A 27,964-nucleotide genomic window follows, 5' to 3' on the forward strand; every position below is an offset into this window, starting at 1 on the left:
CAAGGGGGAGTGGTTAACCAGGCAGCTTTGGGGTGCATCCTGATTCTGACCAGAATGGAACAGACAACACAGAGCCTTAATTACCAGTAGTATAATTGGTAAAATCTGTGAAGGAAGTAATAAGGAAGAGGCCCAATTTCTTTCTAATATGTCTGCTGTGCATAGAGCTAAGGCGTAGAGCCTATTTCAAAGTTGAAATGAAGCATGTTTGAATGCATGTTTAAAATGCATAAGTCTGGTGCAGTGCTGATAGAAAACATCAATGAATGAATGAATGAATGAACGAATGAATGAATGAGTCAGTCAGTCAGTCAGTCAGTCAGTCAGTCAGTCAGTCAGTCAGTCAGTCTTCGTGGGTCGCTGTTTTCTCTCGCTCTCTCTCTCTCTCTCCCTCTCTCTCTCTCTCTGTGTGTGTGTGGGTGTGTGTGTGTGTGTGTGTGTGTGTGTGTGTGTGTGTGTTTGCGTGGCGCGCTCGTGCGTTTACGTGCGTGTTTCCATGGCTTGCTGTAGATGGCGCTGTTTGGATTAAAGTGTCAGAGGGTCGCAGCCTGGCTACTGCTCTGATGCTCTCGTGTGAGCGAGTTTGAGTCAGTCAGTCAGTGTGTGTGTGACTGTGTGTGTGTGTGTGTGTGTGTGTGTGTGTGTGTGTGTGTGTGTGGAGGGGAGGAGCAGGAGAGAGAAAGGGAGAGAGAGAGCAAAGTCCTGTGGTTAGAAACATTATGGACGATGTTCTCCTGCTGAAAACACACATTAACCAGAAAAGAAAATAGGAAGAAGACAAGAACCCAAAGAGAAAAGACAAGCGTCCCTAAAGAAAGTGTTGGCCGAGCTGGATATACTATGCAACAACAACAAGAACAACAACAGAAGATATGTAAGAGTAAGACCACACACACTGACTGCTGTTTAATTCTGTTTAAACAGACCATAATACTATGTCTGTTATCAACAGCACAGCATCATGCTCCCTCCCTGTTTTACATTCAAAAGAAGCGCGCACGGTTGTTCGCCTGCGTTTCAGACAGTGATGCTTTAAAGCCTTCTTCACAGCTACTCCGTCGTACGACGGTGTCGCATTGGTGTCGCTTGCCGACAAGAGCTGATCTACGGTTGAGGCTGAATTGAGGACAGCACGTGTTCTCTCCGCATGCTGTGTGTGCAGACTGCTGCACTCTGCAGTTTAGAGTCCAGACCAGTGTGTTGGGCAAGTCAAACAGGGCTGGAAGAAGTAGGGTACATTGTGGATTATTGACTTAAAGCTGCTGTAAGTGTAAGTTATATATTTTCCATACTTGTTAAACTATGGTCTATATATTCTGACAGTAATGCTAGAGTGTTTGTTCAGTATCATGGGTTTCACAGAGTCCCCATCTTTCCAGCTCTTTACGTAAATAGAAAATACATTTTCAAGAATTGTTTTTTTTGTGTGTGTCACATAACAGGTTTACAGGTGTAGGCCTAATTCGTTTTTGTACAAGCCATATTATTCGTTGTTTTCAGGAAAGAAAAGGGGGGCAGAGAGGAAGAGCAATGGAGAAAACAGAAATGGAACAACATGTCAAAGACAATTCTAATATTTCTATATGCATATTGCACCCCCCCCCCCCCCCCCCCCCCAGCAATTTAGGTAGGCCTACTGCATGTGCTTTTAGACACCCAGGTGCAAAAAAATTGGAAGTAATGAAACAAATACACGAGTGAATAACATGGGTACTGGGAACACTGATTAAATTATGTCAAAATAGGCTATGCAAAGGGTACATTTCACAATCATTGGATTGGATTTAGCAATGCATTAATGTGTTCAAGTTCACCACTAATGGTAAAATGGCTGGTAAGTGGGAATCGAAAAATGTGCCTCAAATTTGCACTGCAGTAAATGTACTTAATTGCTTTCTGCCACTTCTCTCTAAATGTAATATTGCATATTAGGCTACTGTTCTTTTAAAGTAGCCTAATGCAATACTTTTTACGGTCTACAGAGTAATATGTAATTTTAGACGCTTTTTACACACCTATACAGCAGAAAGAACATGGTAACTTCCTTGCATCCCATGTCTAAACATCATTATAATGCATTATAATTGACTTATCACTGTATAATTACAGTTATAATCGCTCACAAATACTCATAATGCTTTATAACAATTATCACTAGGCCTATAGTATAAGCACACAAGAGCACTTTAGTATGCAGTGTTATAAGCATCTATTTTTATTTTTACAATGCATTTATACTTGACTTTATGAGTCATTGAAAATGCTTCATGAATATTGTTAAATCATTAGTAGTATTGTGGGCTTATAACTACAATTATACAGTTGTATAAGCACATTAAAATGCATTATACATATGTTTATAACGCATTATAATAATAATAATAATAATAATACAACTTTATTTGTATAGCACCTTTCATGACATGAAATGCAGCTCAAAGTGCTTTACAGAGCAATGGAGAAAAAGAAAAGAAAAGCAAGGCATAAACATTAAAAAAACAAGAGTAGTAATGCAATACAGTGAGGACATGAATAACACAAAAATTAAAAGATCAATTAAAAGCAAGAGTGTAGAAGTGGGTCTTGAGCTGCGCTTTAAAAATGTCTACAGAGGCTGCCTGTCGAAGGTACAGTGGGAGTTTGTTCCACGCCGTCGGCCCGTAGAAGCAAAACGCTGCATTATAGACATGGGATGCATAGCAAGTGTTACCGGCGGAGCCAGAATGACATGTGATGTAAGCCATTCCCAAGCTACCGGTAGTCATCCTCAAAACCCAGATCCCGGGGAACGCTTGTTTTGCTTCACATGTCTTGATAACCTATTCTGTCCACAACCTGGACAGCACGTCATCGGTGTGCCCGTCCGTACTGGCTGCTCGGTGCGATCACTTGCTTGCCTAGTGGGTCACTCAGGCACCCCTTAAGGCTTCGCTCTTGGCGTGCCTGCCATGTTGTTCAAAACCGTGCATATGCACAGGGCGTTGAGAGCATCACATTTGTGTGAGTATGACGCCAAGACGTAGTAACTGTACTGTAACTATATTACTGAAATCATATTTATAACTTTCCATGTTACTTTGTCATCGCTAATAGTAATATACTACTTTAATGTGGTACCGGCAGTATCAGGTCAGGAATTTAAATAAATAAACGGTGCACGCAAACCTAAACATGTGACATTTGGAATGAAGTACTTGGCAAGGTCTGCATGTACATCTGCTTACTAGCATATTACTGTCTGTAAGAGAGTTCATGAATGTTTGCTATTCTGAGGAAAAACAGGAGGTAGCCACTGAGGGGGGGTGGGAGAGAGAGAGAGAGAGAGAGAGGGAGAGAGAGAGAGAGAGAGATAAACAGCTGCTCGGTTCCTGCACAGAGTAAAATCCACGTGTTAATTTAACTCTGAAAGTGTTTACAACAGTTGAAATTTAGCACCGAGGATTTGCCTGCATATGGAATACCTTGAATACTTTTTTTTCTTCCGTTTGGTCCAAAGAGGCAGTCGAAACTGTGCTTTTCAACATTCAGTTAAACTTTGTCAAACCATTACAAACATTTCACTTTAGGTCTGGGCCTGGGCGATATGTACAAAACCTCATATGATAATATTTTGTTTTTTCCAAATACCTCAATGTTGATATTGTGACAGTATTAGTAGCTACAATTGTCTAGCTCAAAATGTGTCACTGAAATGGGCCGAGCTTGTAGATATAGCCTACTACTTTAGCTATTTCAAAACAATCTGGAACATTAAAACTAGGGGGAAAAAAACACCTGATATTATGACATGCAAAATTCTTTAATATCGATACACTGTATTTACTCTGGCCTGTTTCACTTGAGGTCACAGTGCATCACAGACGTGACTGCAGTCAGATAATACAAACCAAACAGTTCAGACGTGGTGCAACAGTCAAATGGAATTTGCAGTGGTGGAAAAAGTACTCACGTTCTTTACTTAAGCAAAAGTACTGCACTATGGAAATAGATGTTAGAAGTAAACGTCTGGAATTCAAATTGTACTTGAGTAAAGGTACAAAAGTATTGGCATCAAAATGTAGCCTACTTAAAGTACTAAAAGTAAAAGTACTCATGCAGAATGTTCCATTTCAAGTTTTCAAATGTATACAAATCTTTGGAAAATAGCAGATCACATCGTGACGCATTGTGAGCTTGTAGATCGGCTATTATATTAATGTCTGTTAATGTGGTTAATGCATGTTTTGTAATAATCAAAATCTAGTAACTAGTAACTAAAGTCTTCAAATAATTGTAGTGGAGTAAAAGTACAATATTTGCCTTGATGTAGTGGTAAAAGAACAGTTACAGAATATTGGAAATACTCCAGTAAAGTAAAAGTACTTCAAAACGGTGCTTAAGTACAGTACTTTCATCAATTTGGCAGTGATTTCTTAAGGCACAAGCAGAAAACATCAGCTTGCGTGGCGTTGGCGGGGGTTGTTGCGCTGACACCGCGTCTGATCAGCGTGTTCAGGTTTCAGTGGCCAGCATTGGTTAATGCGTGGGTGAAATAGGCCCCCCCCCACCCCACCTCTCCCTCCAGCTATCCCCATCAACCCCACCTCGCTTCCCCCTTCTCTCTCTATCTCTATCAGGGCTATCTCTATCAGGGCTTGTTCAGCAGTCTAACGGTAGCCGGGTGGAAACTGTTCAGAAATTTGGCGGTCTGCCTCTTGATATTGTGGTAGAGCTTGCCTGGCCGTGGCCGTACTAGTAGCAGTTCAAATCTTGAATAACTGTTAAAAATGGTTTAACAACACAAATCTCACATCCTAGCACAAAATATGTTCAGATCAGGGGTCCGCACGCCCACAGTCAAAATAGGCTACATATCTATTTGGGGGTCCTTGACAGTACAGAAAATGTCACCTGGATCCAGGGATCAAAGCGTGACTCTCCAGAGTCTCCGCAGTCTTTGTCTTGTGCTGTGTCTCGTCTTTCCTTTCCATCTCTGTCCCTCCAGAGGTGGGGTTACCTTTGATCCGACACAATGGCTGTAAGGTTTTGATGTAGCAGACGTGCCCCCGGCAGTCCCGTCTCAAGTTTGTGTTGTCAATGGAGCGTTCTGCCACCACCGCCTGCAATCTGTCTTGTTTAATTAAACCATATATCGTCGCTGACGGGAGAAGCCCTTGTATGTCCCTATTTAAACTTTTTCATGTTTTCACAAGTTAAAATAGCAAATAGTCGATCTACAAGCTCACAATGTGCCACATTGCGACGCGTTGTGAGCTTGAATATCGGCAATTTCCACTACTGAAACATTTTGCTTTCAATTCCTGGAAAGTAACGGTTTAAGAGATTAGAGGTTTTCACCCGACATTGACAATATACTTTGTCTGTCTGTCTGTCTACTGTATCTAACTATTTGACATATAGCAAGCAAGCAGGCAGGCAGGCAGGCAGGCAGGCAGGCAGGCAGGCAGGCAAGGAAAGGCAGGCAAGGCAAGGCAGGCAAGGCAAGGCAAGGCAAGGCAAGGCAAGGCAGGCAAGGCAAGGCAAGGCAAGGCAAGGCAGGCAGGCAGGCAGGCAGGCAGGCAGGCAGGCAGGCAGGCAGGCAGACAGACATCAAGACACTACAGTACAGCAGTATGAAAGCAGCAGTTATGAAACGCGGATACAGAAAAGGATATACAGCTAGCAGTAAAAAGGTGATAATAAAAAGAGTAAACACGCAGGGATTAGGAATAAATTACCAGAACTAAATGATATTGATGTACACTGACTGCAGTACTCTTGTTCGGCCCTCTACACTAGACTGCCCAGAATTAACCACGTGAACCCCAGAATTCATATTTTATATATTAGCCAAAAGTATGCTCACAACACGTTGAGGGCGATGTGTTGTGAGCTTGTAGATTGGCTATTTTTGGTGAAGAGATTTGGCGTAGATGGAAAAAGGCGGCCCACTCCAAGTACAGTCGTAACTCAGGTCCAGTTCACTAAGCCAGTGGTTTTCAACCAGTGGTCCTTGAGGGGGTTCCAGTTGGTCCCCAGCAATGATGGAGAGTTGGTAACTAAAATGGACCATTATATAGATCTTTAACTCTTGAGAGTGTAAAATGAAACCAAATGGACCCGTAAGGGTCCAGTTACATTACTTAATTTACAAAACGTCTACACAATTAGAGAATGTAGAAGAATTGTTGTTTTGATCAACGTTTGCCTGTTATGTCTCCTAATGGTACCAACAGCAATACAGCATTCAATTGTGATCAAAATCTTATCCAACGATAACAGAATATCCTAGTTTTGGGACTGAGAGGCTAAATCTCTGTGGCTCAAATTCCAAATAAATAATGGGCCTTGGTATGAAAAGGGTTGAAAACCACTGCACTAAGCCTAGAGGGTTTAAGTGGTTCAACGGGTCTAAATACAAATGTAGTAAAAATAGCCAATCTATTTTATAAGCTCACAACGCGTTGCAACATCATGTCTGCTATTTCTGCTATTTTCGAAAATAGCGGAAATACTGCATGTCGTTAATCATTCTTGACACTTTGAAACAGAGTGTGTTTGGGGGCAGGTCCTCTTGTAGAAAACCCCTTGACGCTTTGGTGTGCTGCTGTGAATCATCTTCACATGGTCAAATGAAAGGATATTAGTGTTGTTGGATAGTTAGTTGGTCTGTCATGCTTAGCCTCTATACTCAATAGCAGCAGTATGATTGATTAACCATCAATCTCTTTCAGGCATGTCATAGGAGAAATGTAAAAAAAGGAAAAACACATGTCAAAACATTTAGAGTGTCGTGAGCTTGTAGATCAACTATTTGAACTATTTATTTAATTTGTTAGTCAATTCATGATATATAAAACATAAAAAAGAAAAATAGAAAAATAAATGAACGGCTGGATGGTTGCAGCCCTACACAGCAGCACTGAATCAAATGAACATTTATTTCTTCCTTTTCCAAGTAAATAGTCATCAAAGTCACATGCTGGGGTATTTCATAGTAATGATGATACTCCTGCCTCCATTAATCATAAGGTACTAGGCAGTACTAGGCAGTAGTGTTAAAGGGGCATAAACCCCTATAGGCTCATTTCCAGTTCAGGGAATAAAATAAATAAAAAAATAAAATATGTACTGGCATCTTACTACCAGTAAGGTAGTACTGGTAGTACTACCAGTACTACCTAGTAGTAACCAGTACTAACTCTAGACGGGCGGGCCCGTCTAGAGTTTGAATGGACAGGTATCAGTCAAAAGGGAGGCATCGAAGAGGAAGTACGGGTGGGGAAGAATCAACATATGGAATATCAGCTCCAGGTCAGCTCCATATATGGAGATGGAGGCGTGATGTCACAAGGCGTGACCATATATCATAGTAAATGTGACCTATGGTCGCAATTAAAGGGACAATGTCTTCTATAGCATTGGTTCTAATCTTCTCTTCTTGGGGTCCCTGGCACAAACTGTTTTCAGATGGGGGTCTGTGGCCAAATACATGTTGATTTGGGGGCCCTTAGTTGGCATGAAACAAGTTTGAGAAGCACTGAGCTAGAGACCTGTGGCTGTAAAAGAGACAGACTCATCGTTATGACTACCATAAATGAAACTGCCGGGCTGTAAATAATCACATGGCTAGTGTGTAAACAGCATTTTGAGCATCCCACTTTAATAGAGTCGCGTTTACAGTACTGAGGTCAGTTTGGGCAGTGCGGGTCAAATTAGCTACAGACAACATAGTTAGAGAGTAAATTAGGTTAATATAATAAACCTTTGCAGAATTACTCCACCTATTTACTCTTGCGCTGTCTGTTTTTCTCAAACTGGCAGAGAGAGAAAGAGCTGTTCCTTAATCATTTAGTTTCCCGCTTTTCCAGTGTTTTCTCTATATGCATTCAGCAGCGCCCAATCCCTGTTTCCGCTGCTGACTTTTTATGTCAATTATTATTATTATAAATGTTTTAACGATGGAAGCCGGCTCCCTCTTGTAAACTAAAATCGTATTTTTTTGCGCTACCAGTACGGACCCATTAAGACCTGAGGTCGATTCTACAAATACCTTCTAAATCAGTGGTTCTCAAATGTTTTCATGCCAAATGATTTGTGTTTTTTAAACACTTTCAAGATCTTTTTCAAAAAGAGCAGATGTACAAGCTTGCAGCGTGGCAGCTGTGTGCTTGTAGATCTGCTATTTTGAGAACTACTGCTCTAAACCTAGGAGTTTTCTGAAAAAACTCATACTGTAGCTAAAATGACACTTTCCTGGGTTAATAATATCCAGTTCCACAGGAGAGGACTCTGTCTAGAACCATTGAACAATACTCTTTAATTTCACCAGGTAGATTGAAGCAAACCAACACTGTCACTGATCAGGATTATCATCTTGCAGAAGACAAAATACAAAACAAAAACAATCGTGCAGCTTCACTCCATTAGACTGCATATCACCTCCCAAAACAGAACAGATCTGCAAGCTATCATCGCGTCGCAGTGCAACGCACTTTGAAACCATGTAGATGTGTTATTTTTATCAAGCGAGCAACAGTGTTGCACAGTGGAGTATAAATTAAGCATAACGCCACATCACATATATAATCATTTGATTGGAATGTGCAAGGAAACATTTGTGAAATAAACATTTGGAAGATTAATGTTAATCATGACCTATTGACCTTGCATACAAATAGAGAAGCTTGGCTTCAGTATTTCTTCTTGCTTTAAACAAGAACATGGTTGATGCCAAGAGTGAGTCCCCCCACTCCATTACAAGCAGAAATTGTAGAGACTAGAGACTGATTGACCCTTCAAGTCATTTATTTATTTTGTCATTTATTTTAACCCCTTTTCTCCCCAATGCTAGTATGCCAATTGATTCCTCCCCACATACATTTGGTGTGTTGTCACAGCTGTTGTATCGTACTGGCTGACCTGTGAGTGAGGAACTCCCACCGGGAGGACTTAGACAACCCTTCGCTTCGTCCTACTCCTCCTGCCCAACACTCCCTTGCTGACAGGTGCCGCCCCAGCTAGTAGGAATTTGTGCAGTGATAAATATCACCCTCCCCGCTCGGCTTCCCTGCCACGAACACGGGCCAATTGTGTTTGTGTAGACACTCAGCGAAGCCGGATGCACCACGGTGGATTCGAACCCACAACCTCCGCGGTGGTGAGCACACAGCCACCCAAGCACAGCTTAGTGTGTTTTTGTAGCTTTTGTAGCTCTTCATGCAGCGACAAACGTCAGGTGTCAGTTTGACATACAGTATGCCTTCATGTCACTGGCGTCCTTTGGAAATCACTTGTCGCCTGCTGTAGCTTGGTAGCTGCTATAGTGTGAACTGTAAGGACGTGGTTCTCTACCTCGGGGTCCGGGGAACAGCAGCGGTCCAAACTGACGCTTACGGGTTAATTTGGTTCCATTTGTACACTAAGAGTAAAATAAGCAGGATTTCAGTATACTTTAGTTCAGTGATTCTCAAACTTACTGTATATTTCAAGGACTCCACAGATTGATGATTTGCATTTAGGCTATGGAGTGTGGACCCCCATTTGATAACGTTATTTTTGTATTTATTTATGAAATCCCAATCTACAGTATGCTGTGACACATAATAATAACTAGAGTTGTACAGTACAGTGAGTACACTGTACAAAAGTACAATCCTCAGTGTCCTCAGTACCTGTTAGGGCCTGTAAAGGCAACTTTTCAACAAAAGGATGCCAGTGAGGGATGTGGTGTGAATGAAGCTCTTTCCAACGTGTGGTGGTGTTGACAGTAAATCGGGTCTTGTCGTGGAGTGCATTTGAAGGGTTTTATTTTGATTGCAGGATATCATAACAGAAACCGGGTACTTAACTGTAACTTAAACAATAAACTGGTGTTGCAAAATAAACTGGTGGTCTCCGAACCTGACATTGAGAACCAGTGGCGTAAGTAAGGGATACCGCAGGTATCCGCAGGTATACCTAAGGGATACCGCAGGTATCCCTTAGGTCCCGCAGGTAAACACTGTCGTGTTTATAATGCAGACACATGATCAAAGTATTGCTTAGTCATGGCTTTGGTGTGGTTAAGTAAGGTTAGGTAAGGATGTAGTGAGGCATTCACTATGCATAGCCGCTAGCTATATGTGAACACACTGACCTAAAGTATGTTTATTGAGATGCATCTTTTTGGTGGCTCATTTTTTATTATATGTGGGAGTAATTCATAATTAAGTAGGCTATATTTTTAATATTAAAGCACAATGAACATTAGTTATGAAATGTTCAAATTGTTAATAACAAGTATTAATAGGTTCAAGGTTGCTGTGACACAAAGGCAGTATTTAGAAACTTGTGTGAGAACAGAGTATTCAAAGCCTGTAAAAGCATATACCACTAACGGACGTGACTTTCACTTACAGCAATATCTCTCTCTCTCTCTCTCTCTCTCTCTCTCTCTCTCTCTCTCTCTCTCTCTGTCTCTCTCTCTCTCTCTCTCTCTCTCTCTCTCTCTCTCTCTCTCTCTCTCTCTGTCTCTCTCTCATATAACAAAATATCAAGTTGTCTTGATTTGTTGGCTACTCGCGCGCTTTTCTTTTCCTTTCCGTCAGGTAATCGGTTTTTGGGTTGGCGTGAGGAGTGCTTATACAGGAGAGGTTGAATTTCCATGACGCGTTGAATCACGTTTTCCGAATGCACTGAGGTAACAATCGTACCTCTTTTCTTCTGACTTGAATCCTCCTGTTACAGATGAAATGGCGTGCAGCTTCGTAAACCAGAGGAAGCAGGTTGCGCTGTGGCGGACGCCCTGTCCAACACGTCTCTGATCAGTGGTGGGCAAAGTATATACTCAAGTAAATACGGTAGTAGTCAATAAGTACATTTTCAGTACATGTTCAGAAATTTACAAATTTTTCAATGCAGTAAAGTCAAAGGTACAGTATTTCTATTTGAAATGTAAAGGAGTAAAAGTCATCAACTTAAATAAAACAATTAATTAATTAATAATAATAATAATAATAAAATAAAACTTTTGGTCATTTCATCGTCTACCCCAGCCAGTTTGATTCCTTACCTTTGATTCAGTATTTAGATTTTTGATATTCATTTTAGCAGGCCCGCCCCCTTCCTATACAAGATTCATCGAAAACACCGTCCTTGGTTCTGGTGACTGATAAATAAATAGAAACTGTCTGGGGGTGTTCACAAAAGCCTGAGTAGACGATAAAATGACCAAAAGCTTTTTTTAAGTACAGAACTCAGCACCAAGTAAATTGACTTTCTGTCCACTACTGTCTCTGATACCAACACAGTGACACCAGGGCTGTCTGTCTGCTTCCTCTGTGCTGTCATGGAGCTCCGAGGTCTGCTGTCCCTCACGTTCCTTCTGGTCACCCTCCTCCTCAGCCCACGCGGTGTGAGTGCCTTAACCCCTCGAGTCTCCTTCCCCATGGGTGAGTGGAACGCTTAACACCTGTGAATGAGTGCTAAAAGTGAAATAATACATTTCTGCAGTGTTATTGGCATATATTACCTGGATATAGAAATCCAGGTTCTGAAATGTTAAACATTTATCTTTACATATTATATTAATTTACATATAATAAACTATTCAAATCAAATGTAGGTGCACATTTTAATGCCACACATTTAAATTTGTTCAAAAACAATAGGAGCACATTTTTGCACATTTGTCATACAACAAAGTGTATATAGGGCTTACATTTCTACTGTGATAGTGGTATAAATAACCTGGTTTTAACGTCATTAAATAATCTTTAAAATCATTTCCCCAACACAACAAGTTCATTTGTGCCTGTGGTGGCCTGTTTTAGAAAACAAACTATGTACATTTCAACTCACTGTCGCTCCACAGTGTACAGTGAACTGAAAACACCATTCTCCAGGGCCAACATGTAATGGTACAAACACACGTAGTAGATACTAGATACAGACAAATCCAGCTCAGAGGGATGAGAGGTGCCACCTGCTGTCAATAGAGTGAAACAACAAGACCCTGTTCAGTGTGACCAAAAAAGAAAACTGCCTAAAAGCCAAAAAGAAACGTACATGATTTGTATGTGTACTGTATACTGTATGTTCCAATGCCAAAAACACAATTCAATGGTAATAATTTGTCAATTAATCAATCAACTAAAATGCCATGATTGTGACCTAAAGTTGCCTATTAAGTAGCTTTAATAAGAAAGTGAAGAGCGTGTGTCGGTGATTCTTTGGATTGTGCGTGTCTACTCCACCAACACAACCTGTTGGTTGTGTTGGTGACTCTTATCAGTATATTTGGAAATATGAACAGAGGCTTACTTACAAATGACACAAACCATTTGCATTCGTCTGCCATGAGAGAGAGAGATAAGAGATCACAACGATTAACAAATGGATGATGATTCATGGAACAGAGCAGAAACACGGACGAATGGATTTTTCTTTCACTCCATGGGTGTTCAGGATAGTGCATACTGTCCCCACAGCAACGTGTTGATGTTAGAGCACCAGCATTTGGTTGGATGGCCATATGTACCTAATAAAACTTGATGAAAGCATTGGACTGTTATGATTACAGGGAGTCCTTGAATGCAGGATTAATTCAATTAATTTGTTCAGTAACAGGAGTAGGCCTGACCTTGTTTAGTCGATTTGTCGACAAATCGAAATCGAAATCGGCTACCAATCTCTATGTCGACAAATCGAAATCGAAATCGGCTACCAATCTCTATAGTTCTATAGTTTACTATGTTTTTTTCTTTTTTTGATTGCATGATTCGACTTAGAGATTGGCCTAATTTGTTTTATTAATTAACAAATAGTTTCATGATTTATTGAGAGAAACAAAGCAAGTCAGACATAATGATTCTCTGTTGCATAACATTTTTTATGTTATGCAATCAAACTGATTCGACTGCCACTCTGTCAAATCACATTTATTTTTCCTGTAGTTGCCTACTATAGACGAATTCAGAAACGGGTCTCATGGTCGCAGCAAACGTATTTCCTGTAGGCGGAGACGACATATCTGCGGTGTAAACTCGCAGGTCTTCTACTACATTGAATGGTAGAGTGAGTCTGATGTTAGTCTGCTCAAACGTTACTCTTTTACCTGCTCTTTACTAACACTAACTTTACAAAGATGCCCAGAACATCGGGATGAACCTGTGTAGTTAATGGCTGCTCCAACAGTAGTGGCAGCATTCAACTTTGGAGAGAAACGGAATGTCAAAAAATACACCGCGGTGGCTGAGACCAGAGCCATAGAGTAATGGTTGAGACGAAGCAGTGAAAGGTCCTGCAAGATACATAACTTTAGTCTTACAGGAGTCCTGTTTAATGCTGTCCCCGACTAAGGATTTGTATAGTCGAATATGATTGGCCAAATGATGCAGGTGCAGTACTTAGTTCAGACTAGTCATTGGTCCGACAAATGAGAACCTACCTCAAACCCTAACCTAACCATAACCGCAAGCACGGGAGCAGCGCATGTCCGTCGGACTAATGCTCCGTCTGAATTACGTGCGGATCCCCCCATTTATTTTATAGTGTTCCAACTATGCCTTCTGATTTCTTTGTGTCATCACTGCCAGTCTCACTTGTTTATCCTCTATCATGTGTATGAGTTCTCTCTCTCCTTTTACGTACTCACGTACTTCCTTTTACGCACTGCTCCTTTAACCCTTTCCTTGTCAATGGCAGGTGTTACGGGGAGGACCCTCACCCACTTCAGCAGTGCTGATATTAGCAACACCACCACGCTGTTGTTAAGCGACGACGGAGACACACTATATGTGGGAGCGAGGGACGCGGTGTTGTCACTGGACATCAGCCAACAGGACGCTCTACTCATGAGGAGCAAGGTACAATTTACAGCTGGAGGGCTGATTGGCCCCGGACGCCAGGGCTTCTCAACGTGGGGTCTGATGACCCCCAGGGGTCCTGGAAAGGGGTTCCAGGTGGTCCTCAGTGAAATGAGTTAATATAGTGTCAAAAGCGGTTTAACCACTTTAACCCTATTAAATATTACTTATGCTACCTGCGGTCCCGGAGTCCCTGGAGCAACACATATTTTCAGAGCGGTCGGCAGCCAAACACATTAATTTGGGGTTTCTGGCACGAAAATGTTTGGGAACCACTGCTGGACACCAAATGCACAAACCTGCGTGTGTTCTGTGATGATCTGTTTGCAACATGATCTCCTAACGTTAACCATGTTGTGGAAATATATCATCACTGTCAGTTGGAAACGTTGTTTTGTTTGTCCAAACGACTGGAAATGGAAAGAAACTAACCTGTTTTCCAATAGATCGAATGTACTTATGGTTTAGTCACAAGCTTGTTTATACTTTTCATTGGTTCGATATTTATACACCTATAAACACACTAAATGTATTACAAATATCAGTATACAACTTCACAATGTGTGGCACACTGTGAAACACTGCAAGCTTGTATATTGGCTATTTTTGGCCAGGGCTGTCATATGATGAAGTATAACATAATTATGGAATTCATTTCTGAAAAAAACAACAAAAAACAAAAACAAAAAAACTGTAAACTGATGAAATACAAGATTTCTACAGTACAAATGATAATTGATTTGGTATTGTAAAAGCATTAAAAAAATGCTGGATGAATTTTCATTCATTTTGTAACTTCCTGTGGACAGGGGCTTAAATAGCATTGTGAAACTAATTTCTGGTGCCAATCAATAGAAGTGTCTGTTTTAAGTTTTAATTAAGTACAGGCTCCAGGAATGGAAGTATTTATTTGCAGTGTGAGATGTGAGTGGTTTGACAAACACAGCTGTGTGTGGGTCATGTGATGTGACATTGACCTGATTGCCTTCCTTTCTTCTTCATTCCTCTCTCAGCTGGACTGGTCTCCGCCAGAGAAAGACCTGGAACAATGTTCCATGAAAGGAAAGAAAATGGCAAGTCAAGAACATCTTTTCCCTGTCCTAGTTTTGTTAAATATTACATATCCATAAGAACCGGATACAAAATTGGAATGGCATCACATTTAGAACCGTTTTCAGAGCTGGTACGTGGACTTCACATCCGCTATACAATTACAATACAGGTGGTTCTCAAACTTTCTTAATTTCAAGTACCAGCATAATTCTGAGAGTGTACCAATAAGGGTCCATTTGGTTCCATCAGAGTTACAGATCTGTAAGGGTCCATTTGGAATTGTTAAGAGGTAATCGTTATAATCTTATTATTCAGCAACTTCACTACACCAAACTAGTCTGGAGAAGTGATATTGCAGATGCAAACCTTTGCTAACTGGTTTAGGTGTTGGGATCATTGGGAAGACATGTTATATATTCTATATTCTCACCCACAGGTTGTAATAGGGGTGATGAGTTGGGATGGGACAATAATTATTTATTATCATTCATCGTAATCGTTCACAATAATCATATCGCTGAGATATTTATTTATCCTCCCCTCATACACTATGATGAATTAGCTTTGGTTGATAAAAATCTGTACCGGCTAAAAATAAAGAAATCAGCAAATTCAGTAGGACTTAAACACTATACTCGACAAAACTGACCTGTAAAGAGTGCATTTGGTACGCTCGTATTTCACTCGACACAAATCAATTCGCCAAAAATAGCAGATCTACAAGCTGTGTGAGAATGTTTTCGTTTTAGATGCCCGCCACATGTTGATGTGTCACATGTACCGAGCTTTTCCAGAGGTGACATCAGGCCCTTTGGATTTATTGTCCTGATTTTCTGCTCCATTTGCAGATGGATTGTCCCAATTTCATCCGAGTGCTGCAGTTTGTTAATTCAACGCACCTGTACGCCTGTGGAACCTTCGCCTTCAGCCCGCGCTGCACCTACATTGTAAGATATTTGTGTTCCTTACTGAAACGGTGATACTTCCTGTAAATATCTATTTCCTAACTTGATAGTTCTTTTCAGCTCTGATGATAATGATGCTTGTAGCTCTGGTAGGTGTGATGTGCATTTTCCTGCTGCGGGACGACCTACAAACAAACCTCGTAGAAGTTAAAGGAGTATTTTTTTTAATTCTCTGGGTGATTGACTCATCTCTTCATAGAAGGATTCATAATTTGCCAACTGACCACTGTATATACTGTCATTTATGACTTTACATAATAGAAGAGCTGGTAGCATTTTGTCCAGAGATGTTTAGTGCATAATTATCATTCAGTCACATAACTCACAAATAGATTTAACCAATATGTATTATAGAATGAGAATAGTGTGCATATAATATTTTATCTTGGCGTTCGGCTCTGCTACATTTTGCTTGGCACAATCAAACACCATCATTAAGAGCAGGGAGATAGATATACAATAAAAACCCCATGGGGAACATAGATAACAGAGCCCACCGGTGGAGCTGGGGTGGTGGTGGGAGCAAACATCACATAACAACCAGGAACCATAGCAGAAGGAAGGCTAGGACAAATAAAGAGGATGGTGCACGGAGGTGCGGCCCACTCTCCTGTGGGGGGTTTGCACATGCTCAGTGTAAACAGGAACTGCGATGATGGAGTGTTCCAGCAGAGGTGCTAGAGGTGCATGAAAGTTGCTGACCCTGAACTGAAATAATAAAAAGGATATCACAAAAAGAGAATAGTACAAAGTTGATTTTGTTTTTATTTTAAAAAGTATATCAATTTCATAACTGTGGAAAAAATGTTGTGTATAACAGACCGAAAGATAAAGGACAAGTACATTTACTAAATGTTAATGTTTTTGTATATTTTCTTTTGTGGATTTTCCATGTTCTTTAATTAGTACATGTGTCAAACTTTTATTTTTGTGAAATGACAAAGAAACATGGATACTGTTCATTCAAGTGCTGTGGATGATATAAAACATTTGAAAAGGGAAGGGTGACTGCTGTTTAATTCTCAACTGTTCTGGATCTCATTATTTACATGAAAGTTATGAGCTTTCTATCTAGCACCTCTGCTGGAACACTCCATCATCGCAGTTCCTGTTTAGCATGTGCAAACCTCCCGTAGGAGAGTGGGCCGCACCTCCGTGCACCATCCTCTTTATTTGTCCTAGAAGGAAGGCAGGAAGAGCATGCTTAAGTAGCCCACCCAATTGGTCAGCTGACTGCCACATCAGCGAATGACGTGTGGGTCTTGCACACACTGAATACACCCACATAGTAAAGCAGCATAATAACCCCTTGAGTATATGTGTGCGCCGTTGAGCACGGCATGAAACCCCTCGAGTATATCTGACTGAACTAACTCCGCAAGCTACATATCATTTATCCTGACAGTGTTAATCATGCATCTTTGATCCTCCTCATTTGTTATTTGCTTGTCATGAATCTTCAGACCACAGAGATGCTGTCAATGACGAGCCTCAAGCCAGAGGAAGGAAGAGGTCGCTGTCCGTATGATCCCTACCAACGCAACACTGCCGTCACTGTGGGTAAGACATGTTTCATAATGAGATTCATGCATACGCCGTTTTGAATCCAAAATAGGTAATGTGTGTGATTGGTGTAGCTCAGAGGAGAAATGTTTTGGGTCCTGGCGGGTCTGATGAGAGCCAATGAACCGTGGATCGACACAGTGGCGTGTAATGCATGATTTATGCTCCGTCATACAACATTGTTGCGCGCGCTGATAATAGCCGATGTATAAACTCACAACTCGTCGCATGCAATTTATAATATAACATTTAGGCATTTAACAAAGACTCTTATCCAGAGGGACTTACAATAAACAAGTTAATTAATCACAAACATAGAGTACCAGGCAAATCATGATCTGTCTAGTAATTAACATGAAATCTATATCACATTCTGTACATTTGTGGTAGAGTAAAAAAGACTAAGCATGCATGACGTGTTGTGAGAATCAGTGAAGTGGTTAGTTCGATGTTGGCGGCAGGTTAGCCACAAAACAACAACAACAACACACATGCAGAAGTTTTAAGCTTCAAAATCGTAAAATGTCAAAGTAACAAATGCCATGTTGAGGTGTCCCCATCTACACGTCAGTGTAGATGGGGACAGTGGCATGTCATGTGTTACATGTGTTAATGTGTGTTTTCAGATGGAGAGTTATATACTGGAACCGTGGCAGACTACAGAGGGAACCGGCCGGTGATCTCCAGACACCTGAGCGTGGGCAGCCATGTTGACCTCAAGCTGGACGATACGCTGGGCTGGCTGGAGGGTGAGTCTGCTGTCTCATGACAGATGCACAATTTTACACACACACACACACACACACACACACACACACACACACACACACACACACACACACACACACACACACACACACACACACACACACACACACACACACACACACACACACACACACACACACACACACACACTTACCAAGAAGAACTAAAACAATAAGGCTGTTATTACTCAATATATTTACCACTTAAACTCTTTGTTGACCGGAGTCCCCACGGGTTTATACTAGGCACCTTTTTCCCCCTCTTCACCAAATTCATTCATCAAAACTAGCTGATCTACAAGCCCACACCATGTTGCAACGTGACAACGTTTTGAGCTTGTAGATTGGCTAGTTTTGCCTATTATGGCATGCCCAGAATAGGAACACTAGGGGTCACTACCCGCCAATATTGTTGGTCCATGTGTGTGTGTGGATGGTTTTTACTTCTCTGCAAAAAAAATCACTCCCTTTCACAACCCACAAACACAGCTGGGTTGGGAGAAAGAATGTGGTGATTTTGTCATTTGTTTTGATTGGAACCTTGATGGATGGTTAATATCGTGCCAACATGACGTGAAACACACATCAGACATTGATGTTTTATTTTTTACTTGACTGGTAGATCCGACTTTCATCAGCTCCAGTTTCATCCCCAGTGAGGAGAAAGTGTATTTCTTCTTCAGTGAAGTGGGCAGAGAGTACGACTTCATCGATAAGTTCACCGTTTCTCGCATTGCCCAGATCTGCACGGTAGGAATGACAGCACAGTTTTCCTGTCTTGAATTGGCATATTTAAATATTGATGGTGTCGGGAAGAACATCTCCTTATTTCAACATATCAAAACCTTTTTGTTGTTTTTCCGTAAATTAACGTCCTGCTTGGTCTTACAAGAGTGTTGTGTAAATGAGGCAAAAAAAACAACAGATGTACAGTGTCCCACAGTCTGGGATTTTTAAATATTGAACCAATCAAAATCGTTGATTGATTTTTACATTGGATCCATTGGAACACAGGTTACTTTTTCCACTTTCTGAAAAGTAACACTTTTGGACATGCTCCAACAGTGACATCCTCCCAACAGTGACAATATATTAATATAAGCTTATTGTCTATTTTATACTATGACTTTTCTTTTGTACTTATCGAGTTTGTTTTTTGTTTTTGTCCTCTTGGATGTCAGAGTGACGTGGGGGGCCAGCGGACCCTGCAAAGACGATGGACCACGTTCGCTAAAGCTCAGCTGCTCTGCCAGTCTGACAACGAGCTGCCCTACAATGTCATTGAAGATGTTGTCACCCTACTGCCACCAGAGGGAGCCCCTGTGCACGACACAATGTTTTATGGCATCTTCCGTTCTCAGTGGTGAGTGATCTAAAATATTTGTATTTCATACTTTTGGTTCAATTATAACAATTATAACAATTAACTAATCATAATGCTTAACATTTTCTAATTAATACATTTCTGGCTGGGTTGTTAACCCATTCAAACCGGTAAAGGGCCTTGCAAACGTGAAGCGAGGAACGCAGGCGTTGTTGCCTGGATCAACACAGGTCTCCTCCAGGTCTGTTGAAGAGGGGCGCAACAACGCAAGCGTAAAAAAAAAGCTAAACAGAATCCAGGTCTGGTGAGTCGCGGGCGTGTGCACGTAACGAGCACGCACGCAACAAATTCACATGACCGCACTCACGTAAATACGCTTGCGTTGTCGCACCGCAACTTCTCCGAGCAAAAACGCAGGTCTCGTTGAAAATGAACTATAGGCGCGTTTTATCGCTCCCCGTTTGCAAGGCCAGCATCATTAAGTGTCATTTTTTATTTTGAGATAAAAAGCATTATTTTATATTTTGCCTAATTTTGAGATAAAAAGCATAATTTTATATTTTGCCGATTGATTGATTGGTTGATTGAAAATGTTATCAACAGTTTATAGATTGGGTACAGTTCAACGAAAGTACAGGTCAATACAAAATCTGCTAAGAGGATAAAACCAGCAAAAGCACTAAGACTTTACATAAGGGTCCTCCATTTTCAATTCATCAGAACATTTAAACACATACAGATACTGTATGCCAAAAAGGAAATCATCACATACACTGTTAGAAAATAAGGGGAAACATGTACAGATAAATATATAGGCTCATAGCATGTCACTTTGTGCCACACTATGAGTTTGTAGATCTGCTATTCTTGAAAAATCGCGAAAATGTGGGCAAAATTTGAATATATGTAAATATTTGAAAGCGATCATTTATAACTCAAATCTTTGCTTCTTTGGGGTATTTTGAGATGGGGGTCGGGGGCCAAATACATATTATTTTGGGGGTCCTTGACATGAAAAAGTTTGAGGACCACTGATATATAAACATACATTTTTCAGAAAACAGTTTTAGAACGATTTAGAAGATTTTCTTTTTAGAATCGGCCTCAGGTCTTAACTGCATGACATGATGTGTGTTTGCTGCATTGATCCACCATGTGTCTCTGTTTGTCCCCTGTTAAGGTCGGTGAACTCTGGCCGGTCAGCAGTGTGTGCGTTCAGTCTCAGTGACATCAAAGCGGTCTTCTCTGGCAACTACAAGGTCTTGAATCGGGACACGTTGCGATGGAGCTCACGAGTGCAAGAGAAAATCGCAAATCCAGGAGAGGTAATCCATCATCTCTACCAGTTGATAACAACACTTAAGGAATAGTCAGACCAAGTTGTTCAGTAATGAGCCTGCAGATGGTAGCATCGTTTCATAGAACAGATGTCAGGGGCTTAAAGTACTGAACGCTTTGGATGTGTCCTGTTCATTAAAGAAAGAAAAAATAAATAATAAATGTGTTTTCTGTTGATATATTAACTTTTATGGGATACCGGAGAACTCGCCAGTTTACCAAGTTGCCGCGGCGAAGATTCTTGTCTTCATTGTTATGCTAACACGCTGTCTTCATTAGTGTAGTACAGTATGTCAAACTCACAGATGTTATAGTTAATTTCCAAAGTGATCAAATTATTTTGTGCAATTAAATGGTCAGCTAGATGATGATAAAAAGGTGAGTATGTGAATACCAATGATAAGTAGGCCTACCATTTCAGGATATGTTTACTAATTCATTACATTGTTTCGGTACTTTGGTGTTTAAACTTTTAGCATTCCTACTTTCTCTAGTGTTAACTCTAAACAACTATCCTCTCTCTCTCTCAATTCAATGCAATTTAAATGAAGGTGAAGTAAAACTAAAATGCACTAAATCGCGGCGAGTTCTCCGGATACCCTTTTATGTACTGTATATAAAGTGTTGCTCTTGTTCTATCCAGTGCGGCCTCCACAACGCCTCGGACAACACCCTTCGCTTTGTCAAAGAGAACTTCCTGGCTGATGAAAGCGTGTGGCCAGTTGGACGCAGTTTGACCATGGTGTCACCTGACCAGTCCTACAGCCACCTGGCTGCACAGTGGGTCCAGGCCGCCAACGGGAGGGACTATACCATTCTGTTTCTGCTCACAGGTAGAGAGGGACTATACCAGTAACCATTCTGTTTCAGCTCCCAGTTAGAGAGGGACTATACCAGTAACCATTCTGTTTCAGCTCCCAGGTAGAGAGGGACTATACCAGTAACCATTCTGTTTCTGCTCACAGTTAGAGAGGGACTATACCAGTAACCATTCTGTTTCAGCTCCCAGTTAGAGTGGGACTATACCAGTAACCATTCTGTTTCAGCTCCCAGTTAGAGAGGGACTATACCAGTAACCATTCTGTTTCATCTCCCAGTTAGAGAGGGACCATAGCGAAATTCCAAACTCCACCCACGCATTAGTCGTGCCTCTGGGCGAGGAGGAGAGGATTAGATGTGTGTTCGGGGGAATCGAGCAAGTTACTCACTTAATCACACTGATGTTGTTCGCTCGCTCGCTCAACAACATGCCATGTTGTATATTAGACGAGCGAGTGGAGAAATTCTGACATCATGGGTCAAGTTTGTAAATCATTAGTTTTGTGTCACTTGGATTATTGTTCAACTGTATGGTCATCTACGTCTAAAATTAATCTAGCTAAATGGTAAATGGTGCATTTATATAGCGCCTTTATCCAAGGCGCTTTACATAGATTGTGCATCAATTCACCCATTCACACACACATTCATACACCGATGGTGGCATAAACCATGCAAGGCACTAGCCAGCACATCAGGAGCAATTTGGGGTTCAGTGTCTTGCTCAAGGACACTTCAACACTGACTCTGGGGGAGCCTGGGTTTGAACAGGCAACCTTGCGGTTGCCATCCAGCCACTCTACCCCTGAGCCACTGCCGCCCCTTAATTACTAAATTACAGGTTGCACAAAATAGGGCAGCCAGACTTGTTCTATAATAACTAGTATTGTAAATATGCACTCCAACCTCTCACTATTGAACAAAGAATTTCCTCAAGTTTGGCCACATTTTTCTTTTGTGTTATTAAGTCAAAGATGCCTTTGTTTTTGTTTGAAGAAATAGATTATTGTCAAGATATACACACCCACAATACAAGGCATGCTGTTAATGGGCTTATCACTGTACCTAGTTCAAACACAAACTCAATGACAAAAACAGTAATTTATAGAGCTATAGATTATTATTATCTAACAAATAATAAATCAGCCTTTAAGAAAAAGGTAAAGAGTTATTTACTTGAATGACCAGTTGAAAGAACAACTTTAGGCTAAATATATACAAGTTATTCTATACTAGTGTTTGTTTTAATCTGTTTTATACGTAATTGAGAATTGATGTTAAATGTTATTTAATTGTGTTTTATATACTGATATTGATGAACTGAATTAATGCCATTCATGTTTTAGTTTTCTTTCTTTTTTAACGTGTTTTGTAATATGTTGTGTGTGGACCCCAGGAAGACTAGCTGACTGCCATGGCATCAGCTAATGGGGATCCTTTCAAATAAACAAATAAACAATCTTTTTAGCACAAGACCCAAAATATCTTCCCAGGACCCAAACTAGTGAAAATAGCAGATGTAGAAGCTCACAACAGGTCACTTCACGCTACATTGTGAACTTGTACATCTGCAATTTTCACTACTTTTTAAAAGTGTTGTCTTTTTTGTGACTTTTGAATTTATTTATGACATTTATTTATTTATTATTTTATTTATTTATTTATTTTGTATCTTTTGAAACAAGCCATGGTACCATCCTCAGTGTTATTTATCTCGGAGATTCACATTTATACACTATCACCATTACAGAGCTGAAAGACCAATTTATATCCAGTATTGATAGTACGCACGTATGGGAAAGCCAATATTCACATGGATGTCTCTGCTCAAAACGTTATGTTCTTCCTTCTCCACAAAGCGGCTCATTCCAATTTCTTTTTTTCCTTTTAGAATCCGGTTTCCTCCACAAAGCGGTTCTGTTAGAGAAAGGACCCCATATCATTGAGGAGATCCAGGTCTTTAAACAACCTCAGCCTGTTAAGAACCTTCAACTCTCCATAGCCAAGGTACTGTATGTTTTTCTCTAGTCTAGACAATCATCTACATTGATTGATTGATATAAGATGGATATACACTGTCTGGCATTAACAAAGGTCTCATATGCAGATTGTGTATAACTACAGTGTTATGTAGATAGACAGTTGTAGATAGACAGAAATGTATGTAGATAGACAGAAACACAAGTTAACCACTTAAAATCTATGGTGACGGAGTCACCCAGGTCTCTATACTACGCCCCCTAAGTTACCCCCTCCACAAGATATGTCTCCTGCAAAAATAGCCCACGGTCGCCAGATGTTTGCACCAGTATAGGCCTTCTAGGGTCCAAGTGTTTCAATGCACAAATTGCCATTGAATGCTGAATGTTAATTGGGGTCCCACCACCCACAGGGCATGGTGTTTGTGGGCACATCAGAGGGCGTGGTGAGGGTCCCAGTGGCCAACTGTTCTTTCTACTGGAGCTGTGCGCAGTGTGTGCTGGCTCGAGACCCCTTCTGTGGCTGGGACCCTGACACTAACACCTGTGTGGAGGCAGCCACCTTCAAGCTCAATATGTGAGTATCATACACTGTATGCTGTCCTTTTATTCTCGTGGATCCAGCAAACATAATGTCCTACTAACTACTAACTCACATTAACAGTAACACACAACTAATATAAAATGTTATGTTAATGTGTCTACTTGCTTGTAGAACTTTAGTACTATTCTAATTATTTAAGCCCTAAAGAAAATGAATAAATAATGCACACAATAATTATGCAGGCAAATAATGTTTATTGTAAGCTATTGGCACATGAACGTATACAGAATTATAATGCTGCATTTTGTGCCAATGATTTTTGGCACCGTTTGCTAGGACATTCATGTCAACAGGCAGATTTATATGACACAGATGCTTCCCCGGTCTTATTAGGTTATTACAAAAATAATATAGTATTCTCTCTCACCAGAGGCCAGGATGTTGACAACGCCAACATTGAAGAGGTCTGTAACGGCGTTGCTCTCAACTCCAGGGCCAGGACTGGACCACACAAGCTGCCCACAGGTGACTGTCAACCTGAATGCACTACTGCACCACACCAGCACTGTTACAGTCTGTGAATTTGTAAAGCCATCATATTTTGTACTGTACACATTGTATGTGTATCGGTCTGCATTAGTTTTGCTGATGACCAGTATACACGTACTGTACACACAGAGACGTGGTGCATTTATAATAGGATATAAAAAAGGAAAAAAGAAAGGATCCACAGTTGGAAAACATGTTTCACACGACGGCCATTTTGGTATTACTTACCTCGACATCCTATCATAAATGCATCACGTCTCTGTGTGTACGTCTGTAATCCACGCAACTGATTGATTGATTGATTGATGTTTATTGACAATGTTACATGTAAGAGAATACACATAAATATACACCACCATCAAAGGGATAATGCAAGAACCGTTTGCCCCACCGACTTCAAATTTGACACACGTGTTCCACACCTCCACCGGGAGTGCAGTGCCCGGACTGGAGTCAAGTCCGTCGAATCGCTGGTTGTCCAAAAGCCTTTGCCCGGGCTCCAGACAGGGCCTAAATCCAGGGTTTGATGAGGTCAGTGTCGTGATCTTCATATATGGGCCCCTGCCCAGGCTCTGGACAGGGCCCAAATTAGCCAATTGAATACATCACAATATTCTGACATCTGCATCTAGACTCCATATTTGGGCATGCCTGACAAAGAACTCCATATATGGGCATACAAGGGACACAGACATAATAACTGGGTGGGGCATTCATTTCCAACTTGCATTGTTCCAAGTAGGCCAGTGCCCAACGGGCACTGCTCTAGTAAGAGTAAAATGACCGCTGTGTGAATTTGGTCAATAACCCATGATGTGTGCAATGAGAGTATAGTTGAAGTGGTCTCTGTCATGTCAGCCTCCTGTCCTGCAGGGGAACTGGTGTCCGTGTCCTTGAATGAAGTGGTGCGGCTGCAGTGTCCCGAGGCCTCGCGTCTGGCCCGACGTCACTGGCAGCGGCCCAACAGCCGCCTCTCTGCAGACGTCTACCTTCAGCCGGAGGACGGGAGCCTGCACTTCATCGCCACGCCAGTGACCATGGGCCACTACCTGTGCCTGTCCACTGAGAACGGCTACCAGCAGACCCTCGTTGTGTACCAGGTCAAGCAGAAGAGCAGCCCCCTGCCCAAAACCACAGCCACCCCCACGCGCCCTCACACCCAGCCCGTCCCTTCCACTCAGCCCGCGGCCGGCCCGGAACGAGGGCCCGGGCCTCCCACCTTCGCGGGGGTCTGGCCTAAACGGACGCAGGCGTGGCCTAGAGAGTCAGACCCTACAGCGGCTTCTAAGAGGCCGGCCGTCATCACTAGGGCGGCGGGCAGAAACTTGACCAAGACGTGGCCCGATCTGTCAGGCCCAAGGGAGGTGAAACTGCGTAGCACTGAGGAACCCAGTCTCCTGCAGGAGCTGGTGGTGGTGTCCGTGCTGCTGGCGCTGTGCCTCAGCCTGCTGATCACGTTGGCTCTGTACAATCTCAGGCAGCGATGCCGCACTCGGACGGCGCCCCAGGCCAACACTCCGTCTAGGGATTCTGAACGGGGAAGTCTCGCGGAGCAGGAGGCTCTCCGCGGGGGCCAGTTAGCTTGCAGCAACAGCAAACACAAATGTCCAGCTGTAAACAGTGGCCAGCCCAACGGGGTGATGCGCAATGGGACGCTCAAGACCTCAAACGGGCATTTGCCCAACACACCCATCTGAACAGCGCACCTCTCCCTCTTCTAAATGCTGTTCAGTATCCATTTAATGCGGCTGGGACTTATTGCTACAGTAGAACCAACGCATTATCACAACCAGTACCAAAGCGACGAGTTGTCCAACAATATTGTCCAAGCATTAGATGTTTGGCATGAGAGGCTTTTCTCGCTCGAACATCGCTGAGTCAGCCGAAGCGGACATCAGACCGCTCAGCGTAGGCACTCGCTCAGCTAGTCTTGCTCAGGCATGCGTCACGGGGCTCAAGTCTGCTTCTCACTGCACGCCTGCCTTGTTTTAAATGTTTTACTGGCATCTCTTCTCAACCGACTTATGCGCATTCTCTTGTCAGCCATGTGTTGTGGGAATGAACCAGGAATGCCAAAGAGCATCAAACATCTGACACGAATGTAGATTGCACAACTCGTCACCTTCTTACAACCTAGGAGTGAGAATGTGTAGCTAGGAGGCAAGTTAAAGAATGCTTCAACCCAGTGACTCTGTGGACTGTTGTGACCCTGGCTGGAGTAGAACTCTAACCGTAGGGTTAGGTTAAAACCCTGTTTTTTTTTTACATTGAATCAGAAATGGACTGAAACTGCTTTGGACAAGATAAAAAGCCTTGGGGTTGACAATATACATGTGTGTTGTTGTGCATCAAAGTTTGATAAGTAGTCTGTGTGTGTGTGTGTGTGTGCGCGCGTGTGTGTGTGCGAGAGAGAGAGAGTGTGTGTGTGTGTGTGTGTGTGTGTGTGTGTGTGTGTGTGTGTGTGTGTGTGTGTGTGTGTGTGTGTGTGTGTGTGTGTGTGTTGTTATGTGTTGTACATCAATGTGAAGACTGACCACTAGTCCCTTTGAGATTGACAAGGCATTGCTAGAACCTTTTATAAATTATTATATTATAATTATTATTATATGTGTAAAGCATACTGTTTAAACCATAATGTGTACTAAGTACAGAAATGTTTGGAAAATCTACCAACCAGTTCATTTTCAAGTTTGTATTGCATTATTGATAGAGAATTGGGTAACACTTTATATTTAGGGTACGTGACATATCAATCACTATCAGTTAATTTGTTAATCAACTCAACGTCAGATTCATTGAGTTGAGTTGAGTGAGATTATTGCTGTTCTTATTATTTTATGAATGTGGAGGCTCGGGAGTTCTTGAAATGCCATGCATGAATGCACACGTTATTTAAGCAATCATGCATTTGTTAATGTAAATTATGAATTAATGTCATGTACCCTTATTATAAATTACTACTAAATGAGGTAGGGAGAAAAAAAATCATACTGCTGAAAAAGTAATGTCTGATGCAAGAAACAAATGCAAATAAAGATAATTAGATTATTTAATATGTGCATTTTTAGCTTTTTAACAAAAGGAGATTGATTAACACGTTTGTCTTGGTGGTAAAAGCTGTCAGACAAGTACAGAACCACAGAGCAGGTCAAAGTCGTACGATTTGTCACACACGTTACCGCAGTGAAATTTGTTCTCCGCATTTCCCATACCCATCTCTTGAAGCGGTGAGCCACA

At 41.6% G+C, this 27,964-nt stretch overlaps 1 protein-coding gene across 1 annotated transcript; it reads left to right on the forward strand.

Moving 5' to 3' along the window:
* Positions 1 to 767: 767 nt before the first annotated feature.
* Positions 768 to 27,762, forward strand: sema4ab (sema domain, immunoglobulin domain (Ig), transmembrane domain (TM) and short cytoplasmic domain, (semaphorin) 4Ab). The gene is made up of 16 exons (XM_079522667.1): positions 768 to 874; positions 10,708 to 10,790; positions 11,271 to 11,411; positions 13,666 to 13,826; positions 14,840 to 14,899; positions 15,728 to 15,826; positions 17,308 to 17,404; positions 18,034 to 18,156; positions 18,797 to 18,924; positions 19,356 to 19,537; positions 20,679 to 20,823; positions 21,480 to 21,669; positions 23,547 to 23,662; positions 24,048 to 24,211; positions 24,609 to 24,703; positions 25,586 to 27,762. Exons 3-16 carry the CDS (start codon positions 11,309 to 11,311, stop codon positions 26,422 to 26,424), a joined length of 2,502 nt encoding a protein of 833 aa, XP_079378793.1. The 5' UTR covers positions 768 to 874; positions 10,708 to 10,790; positions 11,271 to 11,308; the 3' UTR covers positions 26,425 to 27,762.
* The last annotated feature ends 202 nt before the right edge of the window (positions 27,763 to 27,964 follow it).

The sequence above is a fragment of the Electrona antarctica genome (assembly GCF_951216825.1).
Source record: "Electrona antarctica genome assembly, chromosome: 15".
Classification (NCBI taxonomy): Eukaryota; Metazoa; Chordata; class Actinopteri; order Myctophiformes; family Myctophidae; genus Electrona; species Electrona antarctica.